General features: G+C 48.8%; 1 protein-coding gene across 1 annotated transcript in view; it reads left to right on the top strand.

Moving 5' to 3' along the window:
• Positions 1-12168, top strand: part of LOC143973705 (TOG array regulator of axonemal microtubules protein 2-like) — a 72124-nt gene that overhangs the window by 19443 nt on the left and 40513 nt on the right. The window contains exons 9-10 of the mRNA XM_077474556.1: positions 6096-6289; positions 10434-10569. Of these exons, the coding sequence (XP_077330682.1) occupies positions 6096-6289; positions 10434-10569 (330 nt within the window). The remainder of the gene's footprint in view (positions 1-6095; positions 6290-10433; positions 10570-12168) is intronic.

Raw genomic sequence — 12168 nt, 5'->3', positions numbered from 1 at the left:
AAATCCCCCCTTCCAGCACAAAGCGCCCCAATCATCCTTCCTACTACAAATCTTCTTCCCCCCCCATTCCTTCTCCCCCTAAATTTTAGCATAGCCCCGAAATTTCCCCTCCTAGAACAATACTTACTCCCTGCTGCCCCCCAAATCCCCCTTTCCAACATAAATCCCTTCCCCCCTATTTCCTTGTGGTGCCCCCCCCCCACCACCCATGTTACCACAGTGCCCATGGCAGCTGCCCCTCCTGCCCACCCCTTGTCCCGGCCCTGTTTCTAGGGTTGTGATACAGCCGGAGCACCTCTGGGCACACAGATTAAAGGTGTTGAGGGGCTGATAGGATTCCATGATGATCACTTTGGATGAAATTTAAGACTAATATCACGTTTTTTAACTAAACAAAAAATGAATTGGTCTAAAAACTGTAACGTCACATATTGATGACTCAATAATCAATAGACTGAAAACTAGATACGATATATACAATATTCCAAAAATGTATAATCTCCACATCTCAAAGGGCACATCAGTAGAAGACTCCGGACACTGAATAGAAGGACACTGAATAGAAGGACACTGAATAGAAGGACACTGAATAGAAGGACACTGAATAGAAGGACACTCTCAGTAGAATTCCTGGGACACCCAGTAGAAGACCACGGATACTCACTAAAAAACAAGGGCATGCAGTATAAGATTCAGGGTACTCAGTAGAAGATACTGGGCACTTGGTAAAAAAACATGAGGCACTCAGTAAAAGACCCAGGACAATCAGTAGAAGATCTGGGGCACTCAGTAGAAGATTTGAGGCAATTAGTAGAAGATCGGGGCACCCAGTAGAAGACAGACCAAGAACACTCAGTAGAAGACCCCGGGCACTCAGTAGAAAATTCAGGGCAGACCAAAGACACTCAGTAGAAGACTCAGTAGAAAATCCAGGGCACTGAGTAGAAGATTCGGGGGCACTGAGTAGAAGACTCGGGGGCACTGAGTAGAAGACTCGGGGGCACTGAGTAGAAGACTCGGGGCACTGAGTAGAAGACTCAGAGCTCTCAGTAGAATTCCTGGGACACCCAGTAGAAGACCTGGGATACTCACTAAAAAACCAAGGGCATTCAGTATAAGATCCAGGGTACTCAGTAGAAGATACTGGGCACTTGGTAAAAAAACATGGGGCACTAAGTAAAAGACCCAGGGCAATCAGTAGAAGATCTGGGGCACTCAGTAGAAGATCTGGGGCAATCAGTAGAAGATCTGGGGCAATCAGTAGAAGATCTGGGGCAATCAGTAGAAGATTTGGGGCAATCAGTAGAAGATCTGGGGCAATCAGTAGAAGATTTGGGGCAATCAGTAGAAGATCTGGGGCAATCAGTAGAAGATTTGAGGCAATCAGTAGAAGATCTGGGGCAATCAGAAGAAGATCTGGGGCAATCAGAAGAAGATCTGGGGCAATCAGAAGAAGATCTGAGGCAATCAGTAGAAGATTTGAGGCAATCAGTAGAAGATTTGAGGCAATCAGTAGAAGATTTGAGGCAAACAGTAGAAGATTTGGGGCACTCAGTAGAAGATCTGGGGCACTCAGTAGAAGACCTCGGGCACTCAGTAGAAGACAGAACAAGGACACTCAGTAGAAGACCCCGGGCACTCAGTAGAAGACAGACCAAAGACAATCAGTAGAAGACTCAGTGCTTTCAGTAGAAAATCCAGGGCACTGAGTAGAAGACTCGGGGCACTGAGTAGAAGACTCGGGGCACTGAGTAGAAGACTCGGGGCACTGAGTAGAAGACTCGGAGCACTGAGTAGAAGACTCGGGGCACTGAGTAGAAGACTCAGGGCACTGAGTAGAAGATGATGGGCTCAGCAATGACATGCAATGCCAAAGCAAACAGAATATTGGCATTAAAAAGGGATCAACTCCAGAGATAAAAGGATAATTCTCCCCTCTACAAGACTCTGGTCCGGCCGCACCTGGAGTATACTGTCCAGTTCTGGGCACCAGTCCTCAGGAAGGATGTACTGGAAATGGGGCGACTACAAAGAAGGGCAACAAAGCTAATAAAGGGTCTGGAGGATATTAGTTATGAGGAAAGGTTGTGAGCTCTGAACTTATTCTCTCTGGAGAAGAGACGCCTGAGAGGGGATATGATTTAATTATATAAATACTGGACTGGTGACCCCACAATTTATAAATACCGGACTGGTGACCCCACAATATATAAATACCGGACTGGTGACCCCACAATGTATAAATACCGGACTGGTGACCCCACAATATATAAATACCGGACTGGTGACCCCACAATATATAAATACAAGACTGGTGACCCCACAATATATAAATACCGGACTGGTGACCCCACAATATATAAATACCGGACTGGTGACCCCACAATAAATAAATACCGGACTGGTGACACCACTATATATAAATACCAGATTGGTGACCCCACTATATATAAATACCAGATTGGTGACCCCACTATATATAAATACCAGATTGGTGACCCCACTATATATAAATACCGGACTGGTAACCTCACAATATATAAATACCGGACTGGTGACCTCACAATATATAAATACCGGACTGGTGACCCCACAATATATAAATACCGGACTGGTGACCTCACAATACAGTGGTGTGAAAAAGTGTTTGCCCCCTTCCTCATTTCCTGTTCCTTTGCATGTTTGTCACACTTAAGTGTTTCGGAACATCAAACCAATTTAAACAATAGTCAAGGACAACACAAGTAAACACAAAATGCAATTTGTAAATGAAGGTGTTTATTATTAAAGGTGAAAAAAAATCCAAACCATCATGGCCCTGTGTGAAAAAGTGATTGCCCCCTAAACCTAATAACTGGTTGGGCCACCCTTAGCAGCAACAACTGCAACCAAGCGTTTGCGATAACGTGCAATGAGGCTTTTACAGCGTCCTGGAGGAATTTTGGCCCACTCATCTTTGCAGAATTGTCCTAATTCAGTTACATTAGAGGGTTTTCGAGCATGAACGGCCTTTTTAAGGTCATACCACAACATCTCAGTAGGATTCAGGTCAGGACTTTGGCTAGGCCACTCCAAAGTCTTCATTTTGTTTTTCTTCAGCCATTCGGTGGTGGACTTGCTGGTGTGTTTAGGATCATTGTCCTGCTGCAGAACCCAAGTTGGTTTCAGCTTGAGTACACCAACAGATGGTCGGACATTCTCCTTCAGGATCTCTTGGTAGACAGCAGAATTCATAGTTCCTTTTATCACGGCAAGTCTTCCAGGTCCTGAAGCAGCAAAACAGCCCCAGACCATCACACTACCACCACCATATTTTACTGTTGGTATAATGTTCTTTTTATGAAATGCAGTGTTCCTTCTACGCCAGATATACTTGGACACACACCTTCCAAAGAGTTCCACTTTTGTCTCATCGCTCCACAGAATGTTGTCCCAAAAGTCTTGGGGATCATCAAGATGTGTTGTGGAGAAATTGAGACGAGCTTTGATGTTCTTTTTGCTCAGCAGTGGTTTTCTCCTTGGAACTCTGCCATGCAGGCCATTTTTGCCCAGTCTTTTCCTGATGGTGGAGGCATGAACGCTGACCTTAACTGAGGCAAGTGAGGCCTGAAGTTCCTTGGACGTTGTTGTGGGGTCTTTTGTGACCTCTTGGATGAGTCGTCGCTGCGCTCTTGGGGTAATTTTGGGCGGCCGGCCACTCCTGGGAAGGTTCACCACTGTTCCATGTCTTCGCCATTTGTGGATAATGGCTCTCACTGTGGTTCGCTGGATTCCCAAAGCTTTGGAAATGGCTTTATAACCCTTTCCAGACTGATAGATCTCAATTACTTTCTTTCTCAATTGTTCCTGAATTTCTTTGGGTCTCGGCATGATGTGTAGCTTTTAAGGATCTTCTGGTGGACCTTACTGTGTCAAGCAGCTCCTATTTAAGTGATGCCTTGATTGTGAACAGGTGTGGCAATAATCAGGCCTGGGTGTGGCTAGAGAAATTGAACTCAGGTGTGGACAACCACAGTTATAGTATGTTTTAACAAGGGGGGCAATCACTTTTTCACACCACTGTATATAAATACCGGACTGGTGACCCCACAATATATAAATACCGGACTGGTGACCCCACAATATATAAATACCGGACTGGTGACCCCACAATATATAAATACCAGACTGGTGACCCCACAATATATAAATACCGGACTGGTGACCCCACAATATATAAATACCGGACTGGTGACCCCACAATATATAAATACCGGACTGGTGACCCCACAATATATAAATACCGGACTGGTGACCCCACAATATATAAATACCGGACTGGTGACCCCACAATATATAAATACCGGACTGGTGACCCCACAATATATAAATACCAGACTGGTGACCCCACAATATATAAATACCGGACTGGTGACCCCACAATATATAAATACCGGACTGGTGACCCCACAATATATAAATACCGGACTGGTGACCCCACAATATATAAATACCAGACTGGTGACCCCACAATATATAAATACCAGACTGGTGACCCCACAATATATAAATACCGGACTGGTGACCCCACAATATATAAATACCGGACTGGTGACCCCACAATATATAAATACCGGACTGGTGACCCCACAATATATAAATACCAGACTGGTGACCTCACAATATATAAATACCGGACTGGTGACCCCACAATATATAAATACCGGACTGGTGACCCCACAATATATAAATACCAGACTGGTGACCCCACAATATATAAATACCGGACTGGTGACCCCACAATATATAAATACCGGACTGGTGACCCCACAATAGGGAGAAAACTTTTTTGTAGAAGGAAGTATAACAAGACTTGTGGCCACTCATTAAAATGAGAAGAAAAGAGGTTTAACCTTATACTATGTAGAGGGTTCTTTACTGTAAGAGCGGCAAGGATGTGGAATTCCCTTCCACAGGCGGTGGTCTCAGTGGGGGGCATCGATAGTTTCAAGAAACTATTAATCACCTGAATGACCACAACATACATGATATACAATGTAACACTGACATATAATCACACAACATACATGATATACAATGTAACACTGACATATAATCACACAACATACATGATATACAATGTAATACTGACATATAATCACACAACATACATGATATACAATGTAACACTGAGGTCGCGTACACACGCGGGGACTGTTCGCCCAACTTTGTCCGTCAAACAGTTTCGGCAAACAGTCCGCTCAAAATTAGCATGGACGGACATGGCCACACACGACGAACGAACAGTTTGCTGAAACCGTGCGCGATGATGTGAACGGCACGTACGACGGGACGAAAAATACGACGTCCTATACACTGCATTATAACTTTCGGCGTGAAAATCCTTTCTGAGCATGCGCGCAACTTTGTTTGACGAACAAGCCTACACACGAGCGGACTGTTCGCTGAAACAAGGTTTCAGCGGACAGTTTTACGGAATTTCCGAAAAACCTTGTCCGTCCAACTGTCCGCTGAAACTGTCCGCTGAAAGCCCACACACGAGCGGACTGTCCGCCCAAACACTGTTCAGCGGACAAAGTTGGGCGAACAGTCCGCGCGTGTGTACGCGGCCTGACATATAATCACACAACATACAGGATATACAATGTAACACTGACATATAATCACACAACATACATGATATACAATGTAACACTGACATATAATCACACAACATACATGATATACAATGTAACACTGACATATAATCACACAACATACATGATATACAATGTAACACTGACATATAATCACACAACATACATGATATACAATGTAACACTGACATATAATCACACACATGGGTTGGACTTGATGGACTTGTGTATTTTTCGTCCTCACCTCCTATGTAATAATATATAATACACCACAATCTAATAAGATCCAATGGTGATTGAGAGACAGGAGAGAAGGGTGCAGGTCACGTGAAGGCAGGGGATGAGTACTCCCGTCATGCCTTCCTCTGCCCTTCTCTGTTGTCTCTGTACATGTCTATAGACACTGCAATGAGGACACATTCTGAACAGGAGTGAATAGTGGGGGTAGTGGAGTATGAGGTCATCGTGACTTCATTTTTAATGATCTCTCTGTGCGCTTGTCTTCCTCAGATGCGGAGAGCCGTCACATATCCGCTGTGGGAAGTGATTTGGATCCAGTCCCCTCCCGGCCGGTGTTACCATCTCTCTCCCCCGATGCCGCACAATCGCCGCCGCTTGTCAGGGACGAGGAGTTGAAGGAAAGCTATTCGCGGGTGAGTCTTCCCTCTGATATTCTCCATGTACGGTCCGTCATATGAAAGCCGCTTGTTTCAGTTTTGGGTGGAGAGGAGCTGATTGTTCTCCTCTGACATGTTTCACCCCCTCCCTCCCCCCCCCCCCCACCAATGTGATTCATGTAGGAAAACAGCCCGTGGAGTGTCGCTGTCCATTTGCTCTCAATAAAGTTGTGTTGTCTCCACCAACAATCCTATGTGAGGTGGGCTTCCCTGTTGCTAGGCAACACTGCTAACAGGCGACCCGGCGGTCCTACGGCCATCATCATGCGCACGCTTCTGCTGGTGTCGGAGTTGCTGTTTCTGTCGTTCTTGGCGGGATTGTTAGACGAATTGTTCGATGAAATGTGGAGAAAATTCTGCCAGATCCTCACAGAACTTCTCTGGATTTGGTTCTGACCCGCCTGGCGTGTCGTCACCGGGGGACGGCCTCTGCGCCCGGCTGCCCGGCCGACGGTAAATGGCGATCCGCATTTTTATTCTTTACAAAGAACTTCTGTGAGACTCAACAGACCCAATACACATTCACCCAACATTCACTATACAATAGATCCAACCCCTCCCCCAAAAGAAAATACCCCCCCCCCCCATAAAAACAACCCTCACCACAGGAAGCCATGGACATTGGAGATCCCCAAATTATCAGACAGCTGTGCCCTGAAATATGAATGTGGGCGGTCCCAAAAACAACCAATAGAGTGCAAAGTATTCCGCTTGTAGCATCATTGTATCAAACATTCCTATTATATATACAATGTATCGAGCCCCCCGTCCTATCACCTATACCTTATATATAAATACCCATCCCCCAGTCACCCCTTGTCTCCGCCCCCCACCCACCTCCCAGTACCACCCCTTCACAGAATATGTTAACAAAACCGATTCCCTGCACCCAGCAACAGTAGATCCCCCCCCCCACAGCAACAATGATAAAACCCCCTCCAAACAATAGACCCCCCCTCAGCAACCATAAATCTATCCATCAACAATAGATCCCTCAGCAACAATAAAACCCCCTCCAAACAATAGACCTCTCCCCCCTCAGCAACCATAAATCTATCCATCAACAATAGACCCCCAGCAACAATAAAACCCCCTCCAAACAATAGATCCCCCAGCAACAATAAAACCCCCACCAAACAATAGATCCCTCCCCCCTCAGCAACCATAAATCTATCCGTCAACAATAGACCCCCAGCAACAATAAAACCCCCACCAAACAATAGATTCCCCCCGCAGCAACCATAAATCTATCCGTCAACAGTAGATCCCCCAGCAACAATAAAACCCCCTCCAAACAATAGATCCCCCCTCAGCAACCATAAATCTATCCGTCAACAATAGACCCCCCAGCAACAATAAAACCCCCTCCAAACAATAGATCCCTCCCCCCTCAGCAACCATAAATCTATCCGTCAACAATAGACTAATAGATCACCCCAGCAACAATAAAACCTGCTTCAAACAATAGATCCCACCCCCCCTCCCCCACCCCAGTAGCAACAATTCCACCCAGCAACAATTGATTCTCCCCAGAAACAATAGACTCCCCCCAAGCAGTAATGAAACCCCCCCAAATCCCCCTGCAGCAATAACGGCCCCCACTCCAGCAACAATAGATCCCCCCAGCAACAATAGATCCCGCCCCCTTCAGCAACAATAAATCCACCCTCCAAAAATAGATTCTTCCAAGCAACAATAATAAAACCCCCTCCAAAAAATAGATCCCCCCCCCCCAGCAACCATAAATCTATTCGTCAGCAATAGACCCACAGCAACAATAGATCAATAGATCACCCCAGCAACAATAAAACCCCCTTCAAACAATAGACCCCAACCCCCCCCCCCCCCCCGTCTTCAGTAGCAACAAATCCACCCAGCAACAATAGATTCTCCCCAGAGACAATAGACCCCCCCCCCAAGCAGCAATGAACCCCCCCCAAAAAATAATCCCCCTGCAGCAATACCGCAATAACTCTCCCACTCCAGCAACAATAGATCCCCCCAGCAATGATAAATCCACCCACCAAAAATATATTCTTCCAAGCAACAATAACAACCAAGCAAACAATAGATCCCCCCCCCCTCAGCAACCATAAATCTAAACAATAGATAACCTCAGCCCCAAGCAGCAAAAGAACCCCCAAAACAATAGACCCCCAAGCAACAATAACCCACAGCAACAATAGATTCTCCCCAGCAACAATAAACCCACCCACCAACAATAGATTCTCCTCAGAAACACTAGATTCCTAAGCAGCAAGAGAACCCCCAAAACAATAGATCCCTCTGCAAATACCCCCAACAAAAGTAGACCCCCACAGCAACAATAGATCCCCAGCAGTCAAGACCAATAGACTCTTTAGCAGCCAGCAACAATAGATCATCCGCCAAAACAACAGACTTTCCAAGCAACAATAGACTCCAACAGCAACAGTAGATCCTCCGCCACAGCAACAGACGCTCCAAACTCAACAATAGACCCCAGCAACATTGGATCCACACAGAAACGTTAGGTCCTCCCCAACAACAACAGACACCCCAAAGCAACAATAGACTCCCACAGCAACAATAGATCCCCCATAGAAAAGCTTGTTTGCTGATATCCCTTATGGATGGTCGGGGGCCATCATGTGACACTTATAAAAAGCCACTTTTACAAGCGTTTGACTTTTTGTTCTGTCCAGAGCACCCCCCCCCCCCCTTACATCAGATGCCCAAGCACCCCCATCCTCCCCCCTGCCCTCGGCTCTCAATCGATTACAGCAGCGATCCTCTTGTAGGAAAGCCTCCCCACGTAATCAGTGGCCTTTCCTTGTACTGCGGTGGAGGAGCGGGGAGGAGGACGAGGTGGCGGTGCACTGCTGAATTCCGGGGTACTGCTGCTGCCGGGGCGATGCTTCTCCTCCCCGCCAAACAGGAGGCGGGTCCTGAGACCAGTCCTAAGACTCTCGGCCAATGGGGATCTCAGGAGCCACTTCCTGATTGGCCGGGAGGAGAAGCAGGAAGACATTAGTAAATATTAAACCGCTATTGTCACACAACTGGGCGGGATGGGGGTGCAGTGCTCTACGCCCCGAGACCACCCCTTTTTGAAGCCTATTATCATTAAACCCCCCCCCATTGGAATCCATGGTCCGGCGTCCTGCATGTAGTTTAGGGGCCGGGCACATGGATTGGGTGGCGGCATCCCTGTGCCCCTAATGGACGGGCCACCACTGCATCACAGTGCACCCCACCCCCCTCCCATACCTTCTGCTGCTGCTGCTGGGAATAAGCTTGGAAGTCGAAAGTGCAGGGTCTGGAGGAGGTCCAAAGGAGGGCTGCAGTCAGCTGGCAGAGTCTGCTAAATTCTGAGACCCCTGATAGGCAAAGACAAAGGGGTGCAGGATCTGGCGGAGGAGTTCTGTCCTCCTCTCTGCTGCTGACTGCTGGGGGGGGGGGAGGGTGGCAGATACAAGCCTCTCTGCAGCTGCATGGAGAGGCACAGGATCTGGTGGAGGAGTTCTGTCCTCCTTTCTGCTGCCAACTAGTAAGACAAGGTGGGGGGCAGAGACGAGGGGGGTGCCGCAGCTGCAGGAGAGGTGCAATGTATAGTGACATTCATATATATATATGTGTGTGTCTTTGTAACAAGAGATACAATGTAACCATTGTAGAGAATGCTAGAGGGAATCAGCACTAATTGTTTATTTCTTACTGTTGGCATTTTCTAGCATTGTTACATTGTATCTCCGGCTACAGTGACCTATGTATTTCCTATGTATTTCCTATGTATTTCCTATGTATTTCCTATGTATTTCCTATTTCCTATGCTCCTCAGCTCCATCTAGTGGCAGATTTTATACTACTGCCCATAATAAAAGAACATTCATTCAGAAGAGAAAACCGACTAAAGAAACATTTTGTTTTTGCAATATTTGCACAGAATGAATGTTTGCAGATTTGCCGGACAAATTGCGATGTAATCTACGGGAAGCAGCGATAGGTCATTCAGTAAATTGGACGACCCCTCTAAATGAGAACGTATCATTCGCAGGGGGGTTGGGTTAGCAGCCGATCAAAGAAAAGAAACGATCACTTTGAGGCCAATGTAGGAATCGCCGTCTCTCTGTCATTTCAGGTCAGTTTCTCCATATCCAAGTCTGCTCAGGATAAGATGAGACAGAAACAGCAAGAAATGGAGACGATGCGGATCGAGAGGAGGCGGAGCCAGCAGCAGTTGTGGGAGAAGCTTCAAGGATTGGATGGCGGGGGAGGTGAGTGCCAAATTTACTTCCTTAAAGGACAGTCCTGTCCGCCCCTCTGAAAAGCGATTTGTGCTGGTACACTTTTCAGAGAGTGGTTGACAGGCAGCTGGAAGGCAATATATGCCGCCTCCTCTGCACCTGTTTTATCCTGAAAATCCTGCGCCACCCTGCCACTGTGATCCTGCGCCACCACCCTGCCACTGTGATCCTGCGCCACCACCCTGCCACTGTGATCCTGCGCCACCACCCTGCCACTATGATCCTGCACCACCACCCTGCCACTATGATCCTGCACCACCACCCTGCCACTGTGATCCTGCGCCACCACCCTGCCACTGTAATCCTGCGCCACCACCCTGCCACTATGATCCTGCGCCACCACCCTGCCACTGTGATCCTGCGCCACCACCCTGCCACTGTGATCCTGTGCCACCACCCTGCCACTGTAATCCTGCGCCACCACCCTGCCACTATGATCCTGCGCCACCACCCTGCCACTGTGATCCTGGGCCACCACCCTGCCACTGTGATCCTGTGCCACCACCCTGCCACTGTAATCCTGCGCCACCACCCTGCCACTATGATCCTGCGCCACCACCCTGCCACTGTGATCCTGGGCCACCACCCTGCCACTGTGATCCAGCGCCACCACCCTGCCACTGTGATCCAGCGCCACCACCCTGCCACTGTGATCCAGCGCCACCACCCTGCCACTGTGATCCAGCGCCACCACCCTGCCACTGTGATCCAGCACCACCACCCTGCCACTGTGATCCTGGGCCACCACCCTGCCACTGTGATCCTGCGCCACCACCCTGCCACTATGATCCTGCACCACCACCCTGCCACTGTGATCCTGCGCCACCACCCTGCCACTGTGATCCAGCGCCACCACCCTGCCACTGTGATCCAGCGCCACCACCCTGCCACTGTGATCCAGCGCCACCACCCTGCCACTGTGATCCTGGGCCACCACCCTGCCACTGTGATCCTGCGCCACCACCCTGCCACTGTAATCCTGCGCCACCACCCTGCCACTGTGATCCTGCGCCACCACCCTGCCACTGTGATCCTGCGCCACCACCCTGCCACTGTGATCCTGCGCCACCACCCTGCCACTGTGATCCTGTGCCACCACCCTGCCACTGTGATCCAGCGCCACCACCCTGCCACTGTGATCCAGCGCCACCACCCTGCCACTGTGATCCAGCGCCACCACCCTGCCACTGTGATCCTGGGCCACCACCCTGCCACTGTGATCCTGCGCCACCACCCTGCCACTATGATCCTGCACCACCACCCTGCCACTGTGATCCTGCGCCACCACCCTGCCACTGTAATCCTGCGCCACCACCCTGCCACTATGATCCTGCGCCACCACCCTGCCACTGTGATCCTGCGCCACCACCCTGCCACTGTGATCCTGCGCCACCACCCTGCCACTGTGATCCTGTGCCACCACCCTGCCACTGTGATCCTGTGCCACCACCCTGCCACTGTGATCCTGAGCCACCACCCTGCCACTGTAATCCTGCGCCACCACCCTGCCACTGTGATCCTGCGCCACCACCCTGCCACTGTGATCCTGGGCCACCACCCTGCCACTGT

This window comes from Lithobates pipiens, unplaced genomic scaffold, assembly GCF_037356315.1.
Source record: "Lithobates pipiens isolate NorthernLeopardFrog02 unplaced genomic scaffold, aLitPip1_a1.2 Scaffold_93, whole genome shotgun sequence".
NCBI classification, from domain to species: Eukaryota; Metazoa; Chordata; class Amphibia; order Anura; family Ranidae; genus Lithobates; species Lithobates pipiens.
This window is presented reverse-complemented; position numbering and strand designations above follow the sequence as displayed.